This window comes from Desmodus rotundus, chromosome 7 (assembly GCF_022682495.2).
Source record: "Desmodus rotundus isolate HL8 chromosome 7, HLdesRot8A.1, whole genome shotgun sequence".
In the NCBI taxonomy this organism is placed as follows: domain Eukaryota; kingdom Metazoa; phylum Chordata; class Mammalia; order Chiroptera; family Phyllostomidae; genus Desmodus; species Desmodus rotundus.
In genome coordinates this window covers 81,782,567-81,809,791 of record NC_071393.1, presented here as the reverse complement: position 1 = coordinate 81,809,791, position 27,225 = coordinate 81,782,567, and the positions used below count along the sequence as shown (strand labels likewise).

Here is a 27,225-nt window from a genome sequence, read left to right as displayed (position 1 = left end):
TGGAAGGAGGTGTGGGAAGGACAGAGCATTTAAATTTTTAAGCTGGGTTTGGGGTTTTTTTCCAATTTCCATTTTTTGGTTTTTTTTACTAACTACTGATATATTTGAAAGAATTTTGAATTTCCCGAAAAAAGGAAGTTAATGATACTAAACATAACCAAGACTAAGAATAGAAGCAGTCATGCAGTCACTTTATGCTAAAAAGCATCTTTGCTTGAAATTTGCAAATAATTTAAGCAAAAGTATTCAGCTTTCCTCCTGTATTTCAATTTTTACTTTTTAAAAATATACTTTATATGTGTCCTTTGTAATTAAGAAGTACCAAATTTAAGTTGATGCTGTTACCAAGGTAACTGGCCTGTGAAAGAGAAGTGCCCCACAGAATGCATGATAAATAATCTGCTTGCTATAAAAGTTTGCGTGAGGTGGGTTTTTTTGTAGACTTGTACTTGAGGAACAAAAATTTATACCTATGTATTTCATTTTTAAAAATCTTGAACTGTACTGAATCTTGCATTTAAAAACTTTTAGCTAAATAAGATCTATTGAATGTGCCTGTTTAAACCAAGACTTATGGTCTGTAGTAGTCATGGTAAATAGATTTAACCTTATGTGCCAATTTTGATCAATTGCTCAAAGAGAACACTATGTTTAGATAAGGTCTAGGGTTATAATGGGGTTCACTGGGATAGAATTCCATGATTGTTGATATCTGCCTTCAGGGGAAAGGGGAAATTGTAGCATAGTTGGAGTTTTGCTATTCTTGGTCTAGCCTACGCTGTCATGGTTTCCATAGGTCCTAAACAAGTGTGACTATTGAGCGTATGAAATGTGGCTAGTATGATGGAGCTGAATTTTTTAAATTTTATTTTAATTAATTTTATATAAATTCAAAAACTAATACTTGATTCATTTATCAAAAAACTTTTGATTATGATTAAAACAAAATGAAAGCCATGTATTTTGTTAAGTCTAAATACTGATCTCATATTTATGATGAAACTTTAGTGTTCAAACTGAGATGTGCTGTTAAGTGTGAATTATACAATGTATTTCAAAGGCCTAGTACCAAAAAAGAATGTAAATTATTAAGTAATAATTTTATAATTATATGATAATTTAAATATATTTGCTTAAATACATATCATTAAAATTAATTTCACCTTTTACTTTTTTTATGTGGCTACTAGAAAATTTAACATTACACATGTGTATCCACATTAAATTTATACTGAACAGCACTATTCTATAACCACTGAACACATGCTCTTTACAAAGCCTATTTACATCCACTTGTTTTATAATGTATTTTAATTTGATCCCTATTTGTCTTTTTTTTTTCCATAGGAAAAAGTTCTTAAAATGTGGAGGGCTCATTTTCTCTCAGAAGCCTCTATTGCTCTTTTGCATGATTGCTTTTGGTGGTGGTTTCTCCATAAATTTAAGGTATAATGATTTTTTTAAACTTCTTTTTTATGTTGATTTGCAGCTAATTTATTTTTCAGTAGAGATAGCACTGGTACAAGACATGTTTTTCTAGATCCTTTCACAGAACTTGGTTTTTTAGTATTCCATACATGTTAGAAATCCTATTTGAAATCTAGAGTCCTTTCAGAGAATTAAGACTTTAATATGGATTTGAAAGAACCAGGATCTTCATTTAATCAGAAAAAAATTAGTGAAATCAAACATTGCAGTGAATGATAAAGTTGTAGCTTTATTCAACACTATAATGTGCTGATAAACACTAAGCACAAAACCCACTGCAAGTCAGTGACATTGAAGGTTTTCATTTGGAAAAGAGTCTACAGATCAGATGGAGAGAGGGTCCTCGCTTAATTCATGAAGGTTAGGACTCTGATTAGAATTAAAAGAGAAAGATGTGGGTATATGGGAAACAATAAGAGGATTGAAATAAGCAGCACAGAAATCTCACGTTAGAAAATACGTGAGCCTAGAAAAAGTGGTGAATGTAAATGGCTGCTGTGTAGCCTCTGGATCTGCATCCCAGGGGTCAGAATCTAAGCACTGAGAAGGTATGCCACCCCATCAAGAAAGCCTGCAAATGCACTCAACTCTCCACCTTTCCCCAGCCCAAATTACCCACAGAAAACTGCTTATGAATCCTCACAGAAATTTCATACCATGAAGAAAGGGGTGTTACCAGTTTTATATACAAACTATTCAGTCAGTGCTTTAATGTAATTCCAGGTAAGAGTATTTCTGATATTGGTAGGAGCTGAATGAGGCATAGAAAATGACGTATTAATTCCACAAAAGTAATTACTTAGGGAAATTTGTGAAATCAGGAGAGTTTTGTTACTTTAAATTTCTTTTTCTAGATCTGGGTCCCGTATTTATGTGTTGCCATGATAACAGAGGGAAACCTTACTTTCCCACTAAACCTGTTAGGATTATATATAACAAGGTTTTGAAGAAACGATCTAGCAAAGTTCCTACAAAATGTTTTGTCAGACCATAATAGTATTTTATTATTCTGAACAAAATACAGACTTGATGCAAAAATGTTAACATCCCACTATTTTTATAAGATTATTCTTAGACTAACAAGGAATTAGATTTTTTAAATTTATCTTTAAACTATTCTCTAGCAACTACTTACTTTCTGAAAGTAAAGTGTAATAATTTTAAAATATTATAATTTGATAAAATTTTCAGTATCATTCATGATTTTGACCTGCTCCTTTAAACTCATGAATCATGAGTTTTAAGGAGCAATATATGATTCAGTACACTGCTAGTATTCTAGGGGAATCCAGATCAAATTGAAGCAAATTTTCCATGATATAACCAGAACAGTTCTTCATTTGTCTGTTTTTCAAAAATTATTAAAGTAACTTCATTTAAAGGCAACTTTAGAAGTTAGTGTGCAGAGAAGTTGTTACGACCTGTGGACACCAGTTATACACTTAAATAAATAAATCTTGGACATGACTGCAAAACAACATATGATGAATACTGTGGACCTGTGTATGTTTTTTTTGTCTTTATTTATTTATTTATTTATTTATTTATTTATTCTTTTATAAAGAATTCTAGGTTTTGATTGTTGTTGGGTCTCTCTTTGGTTGCTCCTTCCCTCCTGATGGTTAACTGAGGGTCACTCCGTCCACCACATCTTGTATTCTGTTGTGCAGGTGTGAACTGGTTGTGTTGAAGCTGATTCTTCTGTGTGTACAAGGTTTTGAGGCTTCTCTCTTGCTCTTGTTCAGTTGTTTGTTCTGAGTAATTTCTCCACTGTTTAATTGTATTTCCAGATCAGTCCTGGATTGAGGTTAGTGTGGCTTCCACTCCCTTCCTTCACCTTCTTCCATTGTTATCTGTTGGTGGTTCTCTTGTTGGTGGGTTTCCTCTTCGAGCAGGTGTACTGGTGTTCACCACTCCCGCATTGCAAGTTCTCTGGTGTAGCAAAGGGAAATTTGTCTCACTGTCTCTGTTGTTAGGATGACCCCTGTTTGGGTCTAACTCTGGTCTTTTCACAGCTCCAGGTTTTATTGTCTCACCTGTGGGAAAAGAAGAAAAAAAAAGGGAAGGAAGAAGGAATAAAAAAGGAAAGGAAGGAAGAAGGAATAAAAAAAGATAGAAGGAAAGAAAGGAAAAAGGATTTTAAAAAAATAAAATAAGAAGGAAGGAAGAAGGAATAAAAAAGATAGAAGGAAAGGTAGAAGGAATTAAAAAAAATAAAATAAATAAAATTTTAAAAAGGAAAGAAAAGGAATAAAAAAGGAAAGGAAGGAATAAATAAAGAAAGAAGGAAAGAAAGGAAGAAGGAATTAAAAAAAAAAAAGCCCTCTGCCGACTTCAAACTGGTCAGGCCAGTTCTGTTGGTCTTCCTTTCTGTGTCAGGCTGGGGAGGGATTGGTTTCCCTTTTCTCCCTTCCTGAGCCGCACTCTTCCCTGTTGTCCAGCCTCCAGCCCTGTTCCTCAGTGCCCTTCTGTCCCCCACCTAGGCCTTTAGACCACCAGTTGTGCTGTCCTTAAGGTGCACCAATTAGGGGCAACTCACACACCACCTTCTTGCTCTTTGCTATCCTAGATGCTAGGGACTCTCAGCAACCCTTCAGGGTAGTTCAGCCCCCTACTGAGTCAAGTCTTTCTGGGGACTGCCTTCTCCCCTAGCCCTGCAGCTCCCTTCCACTGGGCGTTCTGCCTTCCTCCTAGAGAGCCAGTCAACCTGGCAGGGCTCTGTGCGCAGGGGCTCAGTGGGAGGTGCTCCATCTCCAGTGCTTCAGGTGTGGGCACCTGTGGCAGCCAGGCCACTGCTGGGGGTGCGCACCAACCCGGGGCTTCGGGTGTGGGCTGTGGGCGGCTGCAGCATCCAGCTGCTGATCTAGTGTGCACTGGTCTGGGGGCTGAGGGGTGGGGGTGCAGGAGGCCAGGAGCTGCTGCGGAAAATTCTCCAAAAGGCCGCTGAATACCTCTTCTTTCTCTTTTTCTTTTTGAGAAATTTCTCCTATTCAAGAAATTTCTCCTATTCATAGAAATTTCTCCTATCCCCCTGTCCAAACAAGCACATGACCTCTCATACATCCCAGCCTGGCTCTCTCCCAAGAATCTTGCCGCAGACCAGGCGGGTGCTGGGCCTGGGGCTTCAGCTGCCTTGGTCCCCACGCTGTTCCCAGGGACTTACTGTCCTGAAGCACTCTTCTTACCATGTGATTTTTCAGTGTCCTCTACAATTTTTGGTCTGCAATCTTCATATATGCTGGAATACCGTTGGCTGTTCACTCTGTTTCTCAGAGGATCAGCTAGGTGTTTCACCTGTTCCCAGGGAGAAGTGGACTCTGCTCCCACCTTTCTCCCCGCCATCTTCTCAGCCTCCCTGTGTATGCTTATTTTTTAATCTCACTCCCCCTAAATAAGCAGGCTTAAACAGAATATTCAAGAAATGTAACAGAAAACACAGCCTCTGATATAAGATTAGGCAAAAGCCACACATTTCATTTTCTCTTCACCCATTTTGGCTGAGGAACACGGGAAATCTTACAAGCCAGTTTAGGCCCACTTTGTCAGGCTCTATCGCTGAGCTAAGCTTGAGGCAGCAACTGGCTCTAGGACTGGTTGGAAGGTCTTGTAAGTCAAGGCCGATTGTGTGGCAACCACCGCTCCCATAATGACACATGAAGTATCATTTCTATTTGGTGGATCATTGGGCAACTGGTCTCTGTGGATTATCCATGAGAGTTTTAATACTTATTCTGTAGTGTACTGCTGATGTGGGTCCATATGTAGTATATGGGAAAGCAAATCCTTCATTCTGTCTGAAATATTGTTCCAGTTTCTGCCACTCAACGAGAACTTTCCATTGCCTATATGCAGCAGTACCTCTTCAGGAGTAGCATTGGGGCCACTAGCAAATTGATTGCAGTCAGCCAACATTGTGTAAAAAAGGACTCTAAAATATCACAAACAGCATTGTAGCCCTGTTGCTTTAAGAACCTCAGGTGCTACAAAGTTTTCAGTGGAGTGTGGAATTAAGAGAAGTCCATTTTCTCCTCAAAGTTGTTTGGCAAACTCAAAATTACCGATCCTAATGGAGTCCACATTGGCTGATTCATCCATGTATAAAATATTACTAGGTTTAAGATCACAATGAACAACTCCTTGACAATGAAGATAATCACCTGTCTTTGTTATTACAAACAGTACATCACTAGCTTCCTGTCCTGAAAAACACATTTGAGAATACGGTCAAGTAGCTCTCCTCCTTTCATCCAATCCACAAGATAACTACTGTCATCATAAACATCCTTTAAACTCATAATGTTCGAGTGTTGTCCATAGCACTTCCAAACTTCAATTTCTTCCAAGGAATCTCATTTTTATCAGTGATTTTCACTGCAAAATCCAAGTTGGTAACTGCATATATGCATTGCTTGCAAACTGAGTAGGAGCCAACACCTATACCTTCTTTCAATTCATATACTTCATATTCATGGTCTCGTTCCTATCTTTACGTTGAAATGGCAGTGTACCAGGAAGCGTTTCAAACATAAGTACACCATATGGCCACCAATCAGCACTCTGGAAATGACTTCTTCTATTTACTACTTCAGGAGCCATACACTCCACTGTAGCACAGAATATGTAGGCCTTCTTTTCTTGATCTACTGATTCCTTGCTGTGTCCAAAATCTGTTAATTTCATATGTCCTATTTCATCAAGCAGAATGTTTTCTGGCTTCACATCTCTACACACAGTTCCTAATCAGTGCAGATGATCCAAAGCAAGGCCTGGTTCTGCAAGGTAGAATTTCATGTCTCCCTCTGTAGACAGAATCTTTTTGAATAACCTTGTGAAGACATCTCTTCCCTTGAGAAAATCCAGTATTAAATACAGCTTCCTTCAGTCTGAAAGCATAATGCAGTTTGACAATAAATGGATGATTTATTTCCACCAGTATATCCCTCTCCCTCTTTGTCCAAATTCTGTCTCGAACTTTTAAAGAAGCTTTTTTTTTTTAACACCGTGATTGCATACAGCTGCCCGGCATCAGGGCTGGTCTTCTTTCTAACAAGAAAAACCTTTCCAAAGGACCCCTGACCGAAAACCTTAAGCAACTCAAACTGTGCAGGGTCTGCTTTCTCATATCCTTCCTTAAAGTGATGAGTAATAGGAATTTCTTTAACAACTCCTTATATATACATATATTCCCCCACAACTCATTTAATTCTCCCACAACTCTGTATCTTAGAACCACTGCTTGTTACGTAAGTGATCATGAATTGTTATTAATATTATCATTATTATGTTTGCTATAATCTCCTTCCATAAATTTATTACATAAGTATGAGAGCCACATTGAAAATTAGGAGATCTAGTTTCTAGTCTGGCTCTTGATTACCTAACTGTATAACTTTAAATAATTCTCTTAATCTTTCTGAGTACCAGTGCAATCACTAAAACAGAGGGACTTAATGTAGGTGATACCTGAGTTCCATTTTAGGCTAAGAGCCTATGCATTTATAAATCCTAGGTCATTTGATTTTCTAATTTTATAGAAGACTACCAATAACCTTAAATGTTTTGGTGTTTATTACCATAACACGTTAATGCTGGGGTGCTTCTGCAATTGACATCATAAATAAATATGGACTCTTTAACTCATCTTTATTGCTTAATTCACAGATTTGGACTCTAGTTGTTCTCTTAATTTCTTAATAAAGCAAGAGTCCTGGTGCTACATTAGGATTTTACTATAATATTGCCATTATTATCTGTAGATTTCTTCCTTTATGCAACATATTTACTTTGTTTTCAGTTTAGCTATCATGTCACAATTTTACTAGTTCTGGCTACGAGTGTTTCATCCCAGTAATTACTTTAATTTCATGCTGACTTACTGGTAGTGCACGAATTGGAATGGTTATAGAACAATAAAAGGTAGCTAAGTCATTGATTCCTCCTGCATGCCAACTACTATGGAAGAACCTTCATTAATCCATCAAGCATCTGTGTGCCAGACACTGCTGAAGTCTTGAAATACACGTACCTCACATAAAATATGACCCTTGTTCTTATTTAATTTTAAGATACCACTTTATGATATGTATATATTATCGACAATTGGCAGCTAAGGAAAGTAAGACTTACCCAAGGTAAGGCAGCTAATGAAATAACAGCCTGCTTTCAAATTCTGGTCTGCGTGGTGCCAAAACCCATGCTCATTCCACTATAGCAGCCTATCTGCTCTTTAAGAATAGATAAAATTACTAACATTATGCAAACAAACTCCAATTTTAAATTGTAATGTAATGATTTTAATTCCATGCATCTTTTATTTTTTAAGCCTGACAAAGAAAATCAAGATTTCTTGTTTGATAGAATCTCAGAAAGTTACGTGAGACTTTTCATGAGCATACCTCTAAGTCGAAAGGATGCATTCTTTCAGGTAAACATAGAAATGAACTATTATGCTAATTATTTTAGAGCTAATGAAATAGAAAATAGTTATTTCATTTATGCCCCTCACTCCAGAATGTCTTATTTCCTTGATTAAAAGTCTTATAGAATCTCCGTAGTGTAATATAGATATTTTGTTTGCATATAGATAATTTGAAAACTGTTGACTTATTCCATGTATGTTCTTGGGTTTTTTATATTTATATGCAAAGTTATTTATCAAGTTATATTTCTGTACAATGCTTCTTTTTATCTAAGAGGACTTGAAACTTTATGTTGTACCTAAGGACTAAGTACCTGCTACGGTAAAGAACAATGGACAAATTTGTGAATCAAATGGTTGTTTTACTTTCCCAGTATATTAGCTAGTGAGTAGGGTTGATTAAAATAATTTTTTGTTCTTGAGTAATATTAAATGAAGATGGTAGGAATCTTATTGGATATTTTAAAATTTAAACACTGAGTATTTCAAAGCAAAAGCCACATTCACACACTTCGTTGTGTCAAAATCTGTAAATAAGAAATACAGAAGTATTTTGGAATCAGTAAATGATTTTTCCATGGGTAAAAGAAACCTAAAATAAAAATAGTTAAATGACCTTTGTAAACAAACCTAAATTGCCAAATATTTATGTTCTATCTTTACCTGCCTTATTCAGAAGCATATACACACTGTGTGACAGGGCTGAAGGAGCCTTGGCTTTCTGTCAGAATCTGCCACTGATTACCTGGGGGCTCTCGTTTGGACATTCAGTCTCTCACTTTCACAGCTGGTTGTCTGTCAGATAAAGAGGATCATCAGATCTGTGATTCAAAAATTATTCTTTTGTAGAACAATGGTGCTCTCAAAGATAGACTAGAATTTTCTCTGCTAATATTGATTTCTTTCTTATTTGCAGACAAAAGTTAGCAAATGGTTAGGATTTGGGGTATTTAAATTGTCTAGAGGTGTTCATCTTTCTTTTCTTGAGAACTAGGCCACATCCCTACAAGTTTATCCCCTTCAGAGCTATTTAAGTGGAAGTGGAACCTCATCTCTCATTGATCAATTTCCATTATTTTTAATTCATTCAAATAGATGGGGGTTTTGTTACTATTGTTTCATCCAATTTATCTTACCTAAGGAAGATAAAGTTATGAACATTTCAAATTTGACAATTATTTTCAGGTCTCATTACTTAGTACAAATTAACTGAATCTAAATATATGTAGTGTGGCTTTTACTTCCCTCTCTTCTGATGTCATACACCAATATTCCTTTAGAAATTTCCCAAAGCAATCTGACACTTGATCTCTTTTTCCCTTAATCTCCTGAAGGCAAGGTGCTCACAGAAAACTTAGGATGTTTCCCTTTTTCACCTTGTTCAACATTTTAATTTTAATCATTAGTATGGTTTTATTGAACCACAAATAAAATATATGATTGTTGCTGGTAGTAAAATATTCAAAGTTCATTCAATAAAATTAACTATACCAATATATTAAAGCATTGTCCCATCTCCTCCCAAAATAATTATCAAGTTCTTCAAAGAATACCAGCACTTACCAGCAAACATGACCACTACTGGATTCAGTGACTGTATTAGTTTCCTATTGCTGCTATAACAAATTGTCACAAACTTAGTGGCTTAAAACAACAGAAATTGTCTTACAGTTAGACCAGAAGTCCAAAACAGTCTTACAGAGCTAAAATCAAGGTATCAACAGGACTAGTTTTTTAAGAGACCCCAATGGATAAGCCTTTTCTAGCTTTTCTAGCCAACATTATTGGCTTCTGGTCACATTACTCCAGTCTCTACTTCTGTCATTCCATTGCCTTCTCCTCTTCTACTGTATAATAAAATTTTCTTCAGCCTCCTTCTTGAAAGGACACTTGTAATTACATTGAAGGCCCATTGGATAATTCAAGATAATCTCCCCATCTCAAGATCCTTAATTAATGATATCTGCAAAGCCCTTTTGCTATATAAATTAATACTTACAGTTTCCAGAAATTAGGACAGTGACCTGTAAGGGACATTTTTTATTCTAAAATTTTACATTATTAAGGGCTAAATGTGTGATTGTAAATGCTTACCAGAATGCAGAGTACCAGAATAGTAATTTTTTAAACCTTTAATGTAAAAATATTGTTTCTTTCTATATTTAAGCACTCTGAGAGAAATGTAATAATTTACGGATTTTACTAATAGAATACTGGTAGAACCATACATCTCTTGATGTCTGATCATGGTTTTAATATGTAAATAATACAATGGTGATTATAATATGTTAAGTCACCTAAACAGGCTTTAATTATTTAAAAATATGCTTTTTATTCTCTGATAATTGTGTGCCATAACAGAGGTATTAGCTACAGCTATGGTGATAACCATTTTGTAATATATAAATGTGTTAAGTCAATATATCATACACATTAAATGTATACAAAGATATATGTCAATTTTATTTATATATACTTTTTATTACAATGATCTGTATATATCACTTTATAAAAGAGGATAACAATAGCAAGGTTACATGAAATGAATATATATTCATCAAACTTTATCTTAATTGTTAACTTCATCCTTTATCCAAATTTAAAAAATTTTCCCCAAATGCTATCGAATAGTCAAAATAACTAACTTTACTCTTATCTCTCTTCATATTCCTCAGTTAGATGTACAAAGAGATACTAAAGGCCAAAGCAAGCTATTACAAAAAAGGGACATGTATATTTTACAAACTTAATAATAATTTCTTTGGTAGTTATGTTATATGAAATATGAAATTATTCTAATATAACTATTTTTGGTAGGTGTATCCTGATTGTTTGGCACAAGCTATCTATGCAACATTCCAGGAAGCATTTCCAGAATCCAGTGATCTCTTTAATGATGTATTTAAAGAAGATCTAGGGAATAACATTTCTCTTTGGTTGTCAGGTATGACGGTCATTTAAGTATTGATCATTATTTTGGTACCTAAAACTTTTGGATTTTGCTTTCTCCAGTCAAAAAAAATGGTAGTTCTTTGCCTTACAAAACATACCAAATTGATGCCTGTGTTTTTAAATAATAACAATTTTCTTTTGAAAATTTCATAATACCAAAATTAATCAGTTATTAACTTTAAAAGTCCAATAATTTTATAGACAGTGAAATTATTACAGAAAACTAAATTGTGACAGAGTTAAGTCATGCCATATACACTTTATATTTGGAAGATAAATATTTTAGGCTGCTTTTGGAAATAAATTTATAACTAATACTATTGGGTAAATTCTAGAGCTAATTGAGTTTCTCATAAAACATGCAATCATTAATCAAAGAAACTTGTTTTTTTTAAATCTTGATGTGCTTGTAGGTATAAGTGGTAGGACTGAAAGGCTAAAGGGAAGTAAAATTCTATTCTAGAGTATTTAGCTGGAGATATATGTACTTGGGCTTAAAACTAAGGTGTAGCTACAAATTCCAGGAATGGCCTTTCTAACATTTTTTCCTAAGACTTTTATACTATTATGGACTACCAGAAGCTATTGACAATTTTCTTTCTTTTTTTAAAGATTTTATTTATTTATTTATTTTTTTAGAGAGAGGGAAAGAAGGAGGAAAGAGTAGGAGAAAAGCATTGATGTGAGACAGAAACCCACAACCCAGGCATGTACCCTGATAGGAATTGAACCAGTGACCTTTTGCTTTGTGGGGTGATGCCCAACCAACTGAGCCACACTGGTCAGGGCTATTGACTGTTTTTAAGTAGTGTTTCTTGTAAATCTTTTGGTTCAAATCTTGATTGACTTTTAAAACTGTTTTTGTCTATTCAATATATTTATGAATATATTGATGTATAGTCATAATATATGCTCATAGTTCCCATTTTCTGAGCACTTTAACATATCTCAATAACCTTCAGAACAACCATATGTAGTACACAAAGAAATCTATATTTTTTAATATTATTATATTTTTTGGTGGAGACTATAGGGTTTTCTATGTACACTGTCATGTCATCTGCAAACAGTGACAGCTCTACTTCCTCCTTTTCAATTTGGATGCCTTTTATTTCTTTTTCTTGTCTGATTGCTGTGGCTAGAACTTCCAATATTATTTTGAACAGAAGTGGTGAAAGTGGACACCCTTGTCTTGTGCCTGATCTTAGGGGGAAAGCTTTAGTTTTTGCACATTGAGTATGATGTCGACTATAGTTTTCTCATATATGGCCTTTATTATATTAAAGTATGCTCCCTCTATTCCCACTTGGCTGAGTGTTTTTATCATAAATTGGTGCTGTAATTTATCAAATGCTTTTTTTACATCTATTGATATGATCATGTGGTTTTTGTATTCCTTATTATTTATGTGGTATATTACATTTATTGATTTGCGAATATTGTACCATCCTTGCATCCCCAGGATAAGTCCCACTTGGTCATGGTGTATGAGCTTTTTAATGTATTGCTGGATCCGGTTTGCCAATATTTTGTTGAGGATTTTAGCATTTATGTTCATCAATGATATTGGCTTATAGTTTTCTTTCTTTCTTGTGTCTTTATCTGGTTTTAGGATTAGGATGATTCTGGCTTCATAAAAAGAGTTTGGGAGACTTCCTCCTTGGATTTTTTGTACTGGCATAAGAATAGACACCTAGACCAATAGAACAGAATAGAGAAGCCAGAAATAAACCCAAGTCTCTATGGTCATTTAATATTTGACAAAGGGGGAAGGAACATAAAATGGAGTAAAAATATCCTCTTCCATAAATGGTGTTGGGAGGTCTGGAGAAGTAGATGCAAAAAAAATGAAACTAGACCACCAACTTACACCATACACCAAAATAAACTCAAGATGGTTAAAAGAGTTAAATATAAGTCATGACACCATAAAAGCCATAGAGGAAAACATAGGCAGAAAAATTTCAGATATCCCATGCAGCAATATTTTCACTGATACATCCCCTAGGGCAAGGGATATAAAGGAAAGAATAAACAAATGGGACTACATCAAACTAAAAAGCTTCTCTACAGCTAAAGAAAACATCAACAAAATGGAAAGGGAACCAACCTTACGTGAAAACATAATTTGCCATTGATACCTTGGACATTGTTTGATCTCCAGAATATATAAAGAACTCACATGACTCCACACCAGGAAGACAAAAAAAACCCTTAATTTAAAAATGGGTAAAAGATCTGAACAGAAACTTCTCCAATGAGGACATGCAGAGGGCTCATAGACACATGAAAAAATATTCAACATCACTAGCCTTTAAAGAGATGCAAATTAAAACCACAATGAGATATCACCTCACACTGGTCACAAGGGCCATCATTAACAAATCAACAAACAACGAGTGCTGGAGAAGATGTGGAGACAAGGGAACCCTAGTATGCTGTTGGTGGGAATGCAGGCTGGTACAGCCACTGTGGAAAACTGTATGGAATTTCCTGAAGAAACTAAAGATGGAACTGCCTTAGAACCAGCAATCCCACTACTGGGACTGTACCCTAAGAATCCTGAATCACCAATTCAAAAGAACCTATGTACCCCAATGTTCAGAGCAGCGTTATTTACAATAGCCAAGTGCTGGAAACAGCCTAAGTGCCCATCAGTAAATGAATGGGTAAAAAAACTGTGGTACATTTACACGATGGAATACTATGCAGCAGAAAGAAAGAAAGAACTCCTACCTTTTGCAACAGCATGGATGTAACTGGAGAGCATTGTGCTAAGTGAAATAAGCCAGGCAGTGAAAGACAAATACCATACGATCTCACCTATAAGTGGAACCTAATCAGCAAAACAAACAAATGAGCAACATAGAACCAGAGACTTGGAAATAAAGAACAAACTGACAGTGACCAGAGGGGAAGGGAAAGGGGAATAATGGTGGAGAAAGAAGGGGAAGGGGTAAGCAAAGGAACACAAATAGAGAACTCGTAGGCATAGACAATGGGGGGGATTGACTGTGGGAGTAGGGGGGTGGGATAGGAGTGAGTAATGGGGAAAAAGGCAGGCCTACTGTAACTGCACAACAGTAAATTTTAAAAACATTAACATTTCTGTACATATGCTCCCTCATTAGCAACCTGAGACTGACAATTCTCACAGGACTGTTGTGAGAATAAAATATATAATACTCATAAAAATGCTTTCACAAATTAAAAAGATATTTTCAAAATCCGAATTTTTTGGCTAACTGTTCTTTTTTTAATTAACAGGTTTGAAACCACAAAAAGGATTTTGGACCCACTGGAAACTGAAAGAACTGCCCACAACTACCATACATGGAACCAAAAGAGCACCTTTAATCTCTATAAAGGAGAGGATAGCAAGAAGTCAAGAACGCATATCAAACTGTAAGTAAATTTATCATGAATTAACGAATGAAACAGCCAAAATCAAGTGTGCTGGGTCATTTGTCAGAATTTTCATTATATGAATTTAAATTGAATGATTTAATTGAATCATATGAATGATTTATCCTTTGGGGAGGATCTTCAAATAACATTTGTTTTGTACATTGATTTCATAGTAGTTTGAATATTGCTTTACAGTTTAGTTTTTTCATTATAAAAGTTATATGTGCTTAAGTCCTATTCTCATGTTGCCCATTTTATTATGATACTGATTTTTAGGAAATTTTCAGTTACACTACACATATTCTTAGTTTAACAATATTGCAAACTGGTTAATAATGTCTTTTGCCAATAGATAACTTTAATTTTTTTTCAGTAAATTTAAATTGTTTCCTTTAAAGTTTTAATTTCATGGGATGTTTGTCAGGACTTACCTAATATTATGAAAATATCTACTTTCTTTTTCTAGTACTTTTTATTTCCATGTTTTATTTAACATTTTGATCTACTTAGAATTTATTTTGTTATAAGGAAAGTAGTTGTATTCCAGTATTTTGTTTTTTCCAATTGCCCATTTATTAACAGTCCACTTACAGGCTACTTGAAATATCAATTCACTTGGATATATTTTTTTATTCTCTTCTGTTCCTGGAACTACATGCCAAATTCCTGCACCAAACTTCTCACTTACTCTAGATTAATAAGCACTTACAGTGAGTTTATTTCTCTCTTGTTTATACCATATTTCTAATACAAAACATAATTCTGGTGCTCAGGACTCCTGACTCATTAAATCAGAACCTCTGGCTCAGGACTTCTTAAAGCTACCCAGATGATTTCAATGTGCAGGAAAGTGGAAACCACTAATGTCAAGGGAAATACCTTTCCAACCTCCTCCTTGACTTAGGCCAGAGGATGGATGGACTAACCTGCTCAATCTACTCTTCTGAAAGCTTCTTCCATTAATTTCTTTCTAAAATTAATTAATTAGTGCTCTTTGGATTTGTGCTGTGATTTTCTGCACCCTTATCCCCAGAGAGATTCTGATTTCTTTTAGTATTCACATGAGATTTCTGTTTGCTGTTGCCATGGGTTTTGCTAGAATTTTGAATGGAGACGTACTTTGTATCTTGACCCCTGTTGCATATCTGTGTTTACTACCCACCCTCACATGTGAACGCATCTTGGCTGAACATGAAAGTGAGGGTTTGGAGAGAGCTCTTTATTTTGTTAACATTTTAACTTATAGAAAGTGATAATAATAGCATAAAGAACTCCCATATATCCCTCATCCACCAACTGTTTAAATTTTACCCTATTTATTTTATCATTCTCTTTTCATTTTTCATATAGCATTTAAACCTATGAATTTCTCTAAGCACTGTTTTAACTACATTCTACAAATTTAAATATGTTGTATTTTCATTATCATTCTATTCAAAATGTGTTCTAATTTCCAGCATAAATTCTATTTTGACCCATGGGTTAGTTATTTAGAGAAGTATTGTTTAATTTCCAAATATTTGGGGCTTTTCTAGATATCTTATAGTTACTGATTTCTAATTTAAAAATATTACAGTCTGAAAATATATTCTATACGATCTTTTGCAATGTATTGAGACTTGCTTTATGCCACAGTGCATGGTCTCTCTGGGTGAACATTTCATGTGCTCTTGGGAAGAATGTACATTCTGCAGTTGTTTTATAAATCTTAATTAGATCAAGGTGCTTGATAATATTATTGAGATCTTCTGTATCAAGGGTCAGCAAAGTATATTCTATGGAACAAATCAGGCCTGTAGGCTGTTTTTATATGCCCTGAGAATGATTTTTACATTTTTAAGGGTTGGGAAGGGAAGGAGGGAGGTAGGGAGGGAGGGAGGGAGGGAGGAAGGAAGGAAGGAAGGAAGGAAGGAAAACCATAGAGACCACATGTGACCCACAAAGCCTAAAACATTGACTCTCTAGCTCTTAATAGAAAAAAGATCACTAATTCTGGTTCTATCTCCTTACTGATATTTTAGTTAGTAGTTCTATTGATTACTAGAGAGGGGATATTAAAATCTCCAACTCTAATTGTGAAATTATATATTTCTCCTCTTAATTATGTTGATTTTTGCTTTATCATTTTTAAATTATTGGGCACATGCTCATTATTTATATGTTTCCCTTTAATCATTATGAAATGTTCCTTCACATCTATGGTTATCCTTGTTTGGGGTTCTGTCTTGTTTGATATAATATAGCCACTTCAGCTTTCTCGTACTTGTAGTTTGCATGGTGTATATTTTCCCATTATTTTACTTACAACCTATCTGTGTTTTCATGTCTAAAGTGTATTTCTTGTAAATACACTTTTTATTTAGTCAGACAATTTCTTCCTTTTAATTGGAGTGCTATTTCATTTACATTTAATATTACTATAGCTTTTTTTCACCATATCCCTTTTTTTCCCAGCTTTTTCTCACCTGATTTCTGTTCTTCCATTTCCCCTTTCTTGTCTTTTTTTTTGTTAATTAAAATTTTTAGTATTCCACTTTAGTCCTCTATTCTTTAGTTGCCTGTACCTGTTTGTAAGTTTTAAGGTTGCCTTAATGATTACAAAATGCATCCTTAGATTATCAAAATACTATTTAAAGTTAATATTGTCCAACTTCACTAAAAATGTAAGAACTTACAGCAGCAAAGTACATGAACTTCCTCTTGGTCCTTTGTGCAGTTGTGTAGATATTAGAAGGTCTACATTAGTAATAGCCTATATAGTATTACATTTCTTCAAATAACTGCATGGTTTATTTCAGCTTTTCTAAGGTCTAACTCATGTACAATAAACCACATATATTTAAAATATAAAATTTGATAAGTTGTCATATGTATGAACCTGTAAAACTATCACAACTTTCAAGATAGGGAACATATCCACTATTTTCAAAAGTTCTACATGCTTTTTTGTAATTTCTCCTTCCTACTCAGTCCCCAGGAAATCAATCACTCATGTGATTTTTGTCACTATAGGTTATTTGCATTTTGTAGAATTTTATGTAAATGGAACCATAGAGTATGTAATATATTTTGCCTGGCATTTTTCACTGCACTCTACATAATTATTTTGAGATTCACTCATGTTGTTGCATACATTAATAATGGCTTATTCCCCTGCATTGTTGAGTAGTAGTCTATAGGCAATAGTAAGAACATATCACAATTTGTTTACTCAGTCACCTGCTGGTGGACATTTGCATTGTTTCCAGTATTTAGTTATCATAAATAAAGCTGCTGTGAACATCATTTCTCTTTGGTAAACATCTACTAGTGGCGTGGCTAGGTAGTGCAATAGGTGTATGTGTAGCATTTTAAGAAAATTTCTGAATTGTATAGTTACTCCACATCCTCAGTAACACTTGGTGTGTTCTTTTTAATATGACATTCTTGTAGGTTATGTACTGGTTTTTAGTTAGGTTTTGTTTTAATTTTTTATGACTAGTCATGATGAGCTTCTTTTTGTGTGCTCATTTATTTATAACTTCTTTGCTGAAGTCTATTTAAGTCTTTTGGCTATTTTTATTTGGATTTTATTTGTCTTATTAAATAGTTACAAGCATTCTTTACATATTATAGACATAAATTGTTTAACATATATATATGTGTATATATATATAAAAATATTTTCTGCCAGTGTGTGGCTTGCCTTTTTTTTTATATCAGTGTCTTAAAGAGTAGAAGTTTATAATTGGCAAAATCCAGTTATTAACTTTGCTCTAACATAGTTTGTGCTTTTTTGTGTCCTTTTAAGAATTTTTTGTGAAACAATTTCACCAAGATTATCTCCTACATTTTCTTCTAGAGATTTTATAGTGTATAGTTTTACAGCTTATGTTTGTAGCTCTTACATTTAGGTCTCTAATTCATTTTGAGCAATTTTTACAAATTATGAGAATTAAGCGATGAGGATCATTTCTTTGCACATTGTTCCAGGACCATTTGTTGAAAAGATTATCCTTTTCCATTGAATTGTCTTAGAACCTTTGTCAAAAAATCAGCTGACCATATGTGTGCTGGTCTGTGTCTGTACTGTGTAGTCTGTTCTACTGATGCTGATAGCAAACTCCCTGATAACTATAGTTCTATAATATATCTATTTTGTCAGGTAGTTTAAGTCCTCCAACTTTGTTCTTCTTTCAAAAATGATATTTGGCTAATCTAGATTCCTTTTATTTACAAATAAATGTTAAAATCGGTGTCTGTTTTTAAAGTATATACTCTGTAATTTAGATTGGAATTATGTTTAATCCATAGATCAATTCAGGGAGCACTGACACTTTAACAATGTTGACTTTTCCAGTCCGTGAAGATAAAATATCTCTACATTTATTAGAGATTCTCCCATTTATCTCAGCAGTGTTTTCTAGTTTTTACTGTACATATGTTGTACATATTTTCCAAGTGATATTGTATATGGTATTTATTCAACTTCTGACTGTTCACTGCTAGTATATAGAAAGCACTATAGAAAAATATTTTGTGTATTGATCTTATGTAATCTTACTAAATTTGCTTATTAGTTCTAGTACCCTTTTTAAATTTCTTAGGATTTTCTCCATGGACAGTTATGTCATCTGACAATAAAGAGCATTTCACTTCTTTACTTCCAGGCTATATATATATGCCTTTTATTTATTTTACTTGCCTATGGCTAAGGCAACTAAGAAATGTTGACTAAAACTGATGAGAGTAAGATCCTTGATCTTAGAGGGAAATGTTTGGTTATTTATTCTTAAGTAGATTTTGGCTGTGGGTTATTATAGATGTCTTTTATCAGGTAACTTCATTCTCTTCCTAGCTTGCCACAAGGTTTTGTTTTTGTTTTTGTTTTTAACAGAATAGATGTAGGACTCTTACAAATGCTTTTTAAACATCTATTTATATGAACATACTGGTTTTCCTTTTCAGTCTTTTAATATAGTTAATTGCATTGATTTTCAAAAGTTAGCCCATCCTTGTATTCCCTTTTGACCATCACATTAACATTTCACGTACTACTAGATCCTATTTGTTAAAATTTTGTTTCCTTTCCTGTACTATCCTACCTCACTTTAGTAATAAGTTCAATGCTTCCTCTACTTCTCTTTTCTAAAAACATTAGTATAAAATTGGTATTTATTTTTTCTTACATATTTGGTAGAATTCAAGAGGGTCTAAATTTTTTTCTGTAGGAAGGTTTTTGACTAAAAATTTAATTTTTCTAATAGGTACAGTACTATTCAAATGATCAATTCCTTTTTCCATGAACCTTATAGTTTTTTGTGAATATTTATTTTATGCCTTTAAATATTTTTGAGGTTTTTTTCTGGAGTGCAATCCAGTTACTTAGAAATATTTTGATCTATTTAAGGCTTGTTTTTAAGCTTCATTAGATAAAACCAAAGAAGTCTTTTTTTCTTCTAGGCCTACCTTCCTTCTCCCCTACTGAGGCAATACCCTTCTTAGTATTCTAGCCCATGCTCTGTGTACAGGAGGTTTCCCATCTGGCTGCCTGGAACTTGAGCTTTGTGTAAACCCCAGGCATTGTTCCGCCCTCTCCTTCCTGTGGTTCTTTACCAACTTCAGGCAAAGATTCAAGGATAACCCTCTGAAGATCTCCATAATACTCTGTTTTCACCTGTCCCCTCTATTTTATGCTGACCTATGAAATTTCGCTTGCCTTGGCCTTCCTGAATGCTAAATTTTATTTTCTCAACTCCATTTGAACACTGGGTTCTGACTGGATTCTCACCACTTCCACTAGGGCCTAAAAATTCTTTTTTAGAGACAAAAAATGAGACAGTTGAAAGGTTCCCTCACTTGTTGCTCTTCTCTTTGAGATTACTTTTCTGTGTCACCTGCTGTCCAACACATAAAAACTATTGTTTCATATTTTTTCTTTAATTTTTTAGTTGTTTAAGAAAGAATAGTAAATCCATTTTCTATAACTCCATCATAGCCAGAAGTGGAAGTGATTGCATGTATTTTTACAAAAGTAATAGAAGACTTAAAATTGTCTTCTATATTTATTCACATATTTACTATTCCTGGCTCTTCATTCCTTGCTATAAATTTGAATTTCCGTCTGGTACCATTTCCCTACAGCCTAAAAAATGGCCTTTTGGCAGTTTTCATAGTTCAGTTATGCTAGCAATATATTTTCTCAAGTTTATGTATCTAAAAATAATGTTCATTTTGCCTTATTTTTGAAGGATATTTTTGCTGGATATAGAATTCTGGGCTCATTTTTCTTTTGCCTTTCAGCAAGATATTGTTGTATTGTGTTCTGGTTTGTATTATTTCTAGTGAGAAGTCAGACACTTATCATTTTCCACTGTGTCTAGGGTCAGAAACTTTTTCTATAAAGGGCAAAATAGTAAATATTTTAGGTTTTGTTGGATACCTTTGGTCTATGTCACCTAATATTTTTTATATCTCTTTAAAAATATAAAAAACATCCTTAGCTTGCAAGGTACATGGAAAATAGGTCTTAGCTAGATTGGTCCTGTAGGCTATAGTTTGCTGATTCCCAAAAGATGTAATGTGCCTTTTTTTCCCTCTAGCTACTATAAGATTTTTCTCTCTATTTTTTGTATTTAGCAATTTGTCCATGATGTGCTGATGTACTTTTCTTTGTGTTCATCCTTCTTGGGGTCTCTTAAACTTCTAGTTTGATGTTCTCCACCAAATTTGGGAAATTTTTTTGCTATTCTTTCTTCAAATAAATTCTGTTCTATTTCTCTCTGGGATTCCAGTTCATATATATTATATTACATAATATTGTCTGTAACTCACTGGGATTTTGTTATTTTTTTAACCTTTTTTTACTCTGTGTTCTATAGATTACATAATTTCTATTTATTTCGTTTTAAGTTCACTTATTTTTTCTTCTGTGGTCTACAATCTACTCTTACCCAATAAATGAACATTTTATTTTATACATTGTACTTTCCAGTTAAGAATTTTCATTTTGGTCCTTTTTTATAGTTTCTATTTTTATTCTGATACTCTCTTTCTCCATTATGACCGTATTTTCCTTTCAGTCCTCAAACGTGAAGTTTCAGTTAAGTCCTAAAATATAAGTGGAGTTTTAGCTGCTTTAAAGTCTTCATGTGGTAATTCCAACATTTGGATAACTTTTGGGATGGATTTCTGTCATCTATTTTTTTTTACTATGACTCACAATTTCTGGTTTCTTTTCATGTATAGTAATTCCCTATGTATTCAGGGAATTTTGAATGATACTTTGAGGAGATTCTGGATTCTGTTACATTCCATTGAACCATGTTAATTTTTGGTCAAGCGGGCAGTTTCTTCACCTGGACTCAAAGTCCAAATGCTATGTCTTCTGTGGCTGGTTGTCAGACACTGGAATCTCCACTTAGTACTTTTAGTCATCCAGCTACTTCCTTCCACATTTCCACCCTGAAGCTCTCCCTCTATCCCGTGCATGAGTGATTCAGACAACAGCCACAGGTCCGAAGAGAACTTACGATATGCAGTTTTGCAGCTTCCCTCTCTGCAGCCATTTTCTTACCATGATTTCTAACACTCCCTCACTTTTTTTGTCCACTGGCAGTCTCAAACCAATAATATTTCTATTTGACTCCTCAAACTAATAATATTTCTACTTTCTGTTTGAATTCTGTCCACCTACATGCCACAGCCAAAGAGTAAGAGTGCCATCAGCCAAGAAGCTGCAGCTGCATGAACACAAATTGCAGTTTGGCTCCCTCTTACAAGGCTCAACTCCCTTCCAGTTTCTGCCTGCTTTTGGCATCCCCTGGTATTTTCAATTTTTAAAAAATATTTTCAAATTTTATAACTTTTATCTGTGGCAAAGTCAGGATGATATAAATTAAATACTTTATTTAAATATTGATCTTATTTTTCAATTTAAATGTCAAATTCTCAAATCACTTTTTCCCATAAAACTAGGGATATTGCTTCATTACCTTCTACTATTTAGTCTAATAAAAAAAAAAGTCTAAAGCCAGACTATTTTTTCATCACTTATAGTTAATTTTTGGAATTTTGCTTTTACTTTTGCTTTTTTGTTTAGATGTTTCCAAGATTTTTAATTGGTATTTAAAATTGAAAAATGTCACCAAAACATATCATGGTATCAATATCAATTTTTATAAGTTTTTGCCAATGCCAAAATTTAGTTAGAATTCTTGGATTTCCCTAAGCTCTGTGACAAACTGAGTAAAGGTCTCAGCCAAATATTTCAAGTGAGATGTAGAAACTTACATGGCCAGACTGAGGAGCGGGGAAAGTGCCAGCATTATAGATGTTTAAGCAACAAGTTTTATTCCACCTTTGGAAGGTATCCCTTACACTGAGGAAATAAAATCTCTAGAGAAAGGCTCCTTACCCTGTTTTCTGATTGTTTTCATACAGTATACTATGACAGACTACATGTCTTCTTTTGCAGCATAAAAACTGAACATATATAGGGATCAATTAAATATATAAGTAAAAGATCACTACAAGCTACTCATTTGCTAACTGTTGCATAAACCAAGAAGAGTTTTCTAGTAAGAAGCAAAAGCTGAACGGGCCCTGGGAGTTAGGCTAAAAACAAAACGTTGTGTCCCTAGAGGAGACCACAGTTTTCTACACTACATTTTAGCTCTGTCAGGGGCTGACCATTCTACCAGGTGCTCCTGGACTCTAGAGGCAAAATTGACCTTAAGTAAAGGGCTTCTCAGTGGATTCCTAACATTTCAACACAGCTTTTGCTTTTTCAAGTAAGTTTCTGCCAGGGGGGATGGGTATCTCTCCAGACCTCCTCCTGTGTGCTTTCCCTTCATATGGTAAAGTATGTTTAGTATCAAAGACCTTTAAAATGTTGGCCCTATTTCATAGGTTTCTGATATAATATCAATTTTTATATTTATCCTTTGGTACTGATGTATATTTTCTATTTATACTTTACTGTTTTGTTTTGTTTTGTTTTTAATGAGAGCTGGGAGAAAGATTAAAGTGACTATGTCCTTTTAGGTTGGTTTTTATTATTATATTTTATTCAAACATGCAGGGAAGTATTGAGAATATTTCCCACATGCAACAAATATTTGTACTTTTCGATACTTTCTTTTCAAGTCTTTTATTTACAGATTATTTGTACCATTCCTAAGTCTGTCCCACCCTCCCCTGAGGTAATGACTAGGGTTCTGTTTTGTCCTATAACATATAATACTGTTCTTTTTTCTATAATATATGATATTGTTTTTATGTTCTTTACATAAATAGTATGATTTTGCTTTATATTTTAATATTTAACTATACTCAACTTTTAATAATTAAAAATAATCAGATATTACCCAATATTTTTGAATACCAAGAGAACATAACCAAGTTACTCCATACTTTGTAAAGACAGTAGACCAAGTTTTTCTCTTCCAGGAAATACTATGGAGCTTTTACCTCAATTACGTTTGTTCTAAATTTTTCTTTTTTTCTTTTTGAATAATTTTTTATTGTTGTTTAAGTACAGTTGTCTCCATTTTCCCCCCACTATGCCCTCCTGCCCCACCCATCCCCGCCTCCCACCCTCGAATCTACGCCCTTTGGCTTTGTCCATGTGTCCTTCAGAAGTTATTATTATTTCAATATCCATTTTATCCAATCTAAATGAAGAATTTTTCTAGGTAGTGAACTACCATGCTTGAAAATTTAATACTGTATTTATAATAAAATGATAATTTTCATTTGAAAAAACATAAAAATTATTTTTGTTTCTAATACACTTGATTTTTATATTAATGGAAGCTCTTTTTTTTTTTTTTTTAAGAGAAGTAAGCCTTTATTTCCTTGTTTCACAAATAAAGCTGGCTGAGCTGGTTGCTTTTTGGTGATTAGTCAAAGAGACCAAATCCCATATCCTCGTCTGACTCCTCCAACTCTTCCTTTGCTTCGACCTTGGCTGGGCTGCGGCGGCAGCATTTTATTTGTACATAAATATTTTTTAAATCTTTTTGTTTGATTCTAAAACATGACTAGATTTTTCTATTTATTGATGAGGCTATCTAAGCCTGGGTATGAGGTCAGAGGCTTAATGAGTATTCCTTTTCATATGATGCTCATAATTAAATTTTAATAATTTATCTTTAATGGGTAAATCTTCCATTTGAAGCATATATTTGATAAAGTGTGTTGTGTTAATAAAACCTTATTAGTACTATTCCTATGTGGCAGGTCAATTTATTATCATCTATAAAATGAAACAACTAAAGCATAATATAATTTTATAACTTGTTTAAGTTCACATAACTGGTAAGTGATGAATATGAATTCTAAGCCAGTAAATTCTGGCCTTAGAGTCTGAACTTTTAACCACTTTTAACTTCTATATAGCTTCTCAGTTACTTAATTTTATAGGCATGTAAATACATTAAGACTTATATCTTTCATCATAGGATAAGAGTTGTAATTTATGACAAGTCAGTCCTTCACTCATGACTAATGTGAGTGAGTTTTTAATTCTTTCCTGTGATCCAATTTTAATGGGCGAGAAGGAAGGAGGAAAAATGTTAGTAGAAGTGCCAAAAAGGGAGAAGACTTGGGGAAACCTCACTTGCTTCCCAACTTTGTATATGGAGTACTCTAGAAATAGCGAGCACTGGTTTGGAGAATTAGAAAGCCTACCTTCTGAGGCCAAGGTGGTCCAGAGGTACAGAGATAGCAAATCAGTGGAATTTCTAGTCCTGTTAAAGAAATTGAGCCTCCACTGGGGAAGCACAGGTTTGCTGCACAACACTGTTTTTTGGTCGGGGAACTAAAAGGGCAGGTATACCATTTCAAACAGGCAGAGGTTACTTAATAAGGTTTTTCTCTATAAAGTAAATTTTTCTGCAAACTTCTGCTTATATTGTGACTATTAGGAAATCTGTTTAAGGTAGAAGTCTGTTCAAACTTACGTGTTTACTTGAAATTTGAGCTTTTTTTATTTCTCTAGTGCCCTAGCCTACTTATTTTTAAATTTTTTATTGTAATTTTCCAATTGTCATTTAGTCCCCTTATACCCCCCTCTACCCCTCAATCACCACACTGTTGTCCATGTCCATGAGTCCTTTTCCCCTTTTGTTCAATCCCTCCACCCCCTCACCTCCTCCACCTTAGCTGTCATCCTGCTCTCCATCTATGAGTCTCTCTCTATTAGTTCAGTTGCTTACTAGATTCCATAAAGGAATGAAATCATATGGCATTGTCTTTCTCTGACTGGCTTATTTCACTTAGCCTAATGTTCTCCAGGTCCATCCATACTGTTGCAAAGGGTAAAACCTTCTTTTTTATGGCCAAGTAGTATTCCACTGTATAAATGTCCCATAGTTGTTTTATCCACTCATCTACTGATGGACACTTAGGCTCTGAGTTTTTATGTTAGTGGTCAGTGATTGCCTGTCTACATAGTGGTTCAGAGATCCAGGCTATTCCATCTTCTGGGGTCAGAATGCTATAGAACCCCATAGTTATTAAAGTAATTTGCATCAGGAAGAAAAAAGAGGAATAGGTGTACACTCTTAAAAGTCTTGGCTCAGAAGTTATCCACATCACTTAAAATCCAACAAGCCAAAAGTGAGAACAAGTCATGGATATGCCTAGACATGAAGAGGGCTAGCAAATAAAAACTGGCTGGAAGCTGCTACACAGTTACAACTCTGTGCAGTGGAAGAGGGGGCACACATTTTGGACAGCTAAGAGTCTGTGCTACAGATGTACAATTAAAGAAGTGAGCAGTAATCCTTGTGTATCAAGTGCATTTGCTATGGCCAATAGACATTCGAGCTGTTGGACAAACATTTTGGAGAAGTCACATCCAGCACTATGACCTTGACAGGTTTTCAATACTTAAAGAGTTCCCGGGTAAGTCAGTGGCGATGCTAATAATACGAATGTTTGATGTTGTGTTAAAGAAGTGTGTCAACATTTAGAAAATCTGCATAACTCACCAAACCAGTATTTTCCAAATGACCAGTGCATTATATTAAAAATAATTATACATGGATTTAGAAAGTGTGACAGCTGAGGGGATTTTAATGTAACAGAGGACACAAAGCACAGTGATGCGGTTTCCAATTCCACATTGCTGTGCACCATTAAGAAACGACAACTTCTCGAGTTTTGGAGTAGAATAAAAAAATATGCACAATTATATGGTAAGTCTATTAAAATATTCCTTTTTCCAACTACTTATCTGTGTGACACTGGATTTTCTTTATATACTTCAATATATAAGTATACTTCAGAAATCATATCAAGATAGAAGTAGATATTACAACTCACCTGTTTCCTACTCTCAGATGGAAGAGATTTTTTAAATGGGAAACGATGTTACTCCTCTCAAATCTTTTTTCTTGAAAATAGTACTTTTTCAAAAAATATGCTATTTATATTTACATGAAATGGATTTATTACTGTTATTTTTAATGAACTAATAAATGCTTAAGATTTATCAGTTTTAATTTCTAGTATATGAAATACTAATAGATACAAAAACCATGTAAACAAAAGTTCTTTGGTGTCTTCAGTTATTGTTAAGACATTTCAGTCCCTGAGACTAAACAGTTGGAGAACCACTGTCCTATGGAAAATTGCTGTGAATGGGCCTGGCCTGTGGCATCTGAGAGCTACCATATCCCCCTTAACAGTTTCACAGTTTCTGTGTTGCTTATCTCCAAGCTGGACTCAGTCATCACTGTGAAGAATCCCCCACACATAAAACTCAGATAATTTATTTGCTCAGGACGTAAGTATGTTTGGATTTGGAGGGTTTTTGTACAGATTCTAATGTTTCCTTGGTCTGATGTATTCAACTTGTACATAAAAGACTTGAATGTCCGTAAGCAAGTCATATAACCCCTCAGCCTTATTTTTCCTCCTGAAAAAAAACTGAGGTGGTTAGAATAGATTTTTTCTATATTCCTTTTTTCTAA

At 34.3% G+C, this 27,225-nt stretch overlaps 1 protein-coding gene and 2 pseudogenes across 1 annotated transcript in view; 1 reads left to right on the top strand and 2 right to left on the bottom strand.

Annotated features, from left to right (window-relative positions):
• Nucleotides 1–27,225, top strand: part of FAM227B (family with sequence similarity 227 member B) — a 220,170-nt gene that overhangs the window by 29,916 nt on the left and 163,029 nt on the right. Inside the window, exons 8-11 of the mRNA XM_053928968.2 lie at nucleotides 1,348–1,446; nucleotides 7,811–7,912; nucleotides 10,724–10,850; nucleotides 14,126–14,263. Coding sequence (XP_053784943.1) covers nucleotides 1,348–1,446; nucleotides 7,811–7,912; nucleotides 10,724–10,850; nucleotides 14,126–14,263 — 466 coding nt within the window. The remainder of the gene's footprint in view (nucleotides 1–1,347; nucleotides 1,447–7,810; nucleotides 7,913–10,723; nucleotides 10,851–14,125; nucleotides 14,264–27,225) is intronic.
• On the bottom strand, nucleotides 5,038–5,953 carry LOC139441068 (ribosomal protein S6 kinase alpha-6 pseudogene; annotated as a pseudogene).
• On the bottom strand, nucleotides 5,956–7,064 carry LOC139441067 (ribosomal protein S6 kinase alpha-6 pseudogene; annotated as a pseudogene).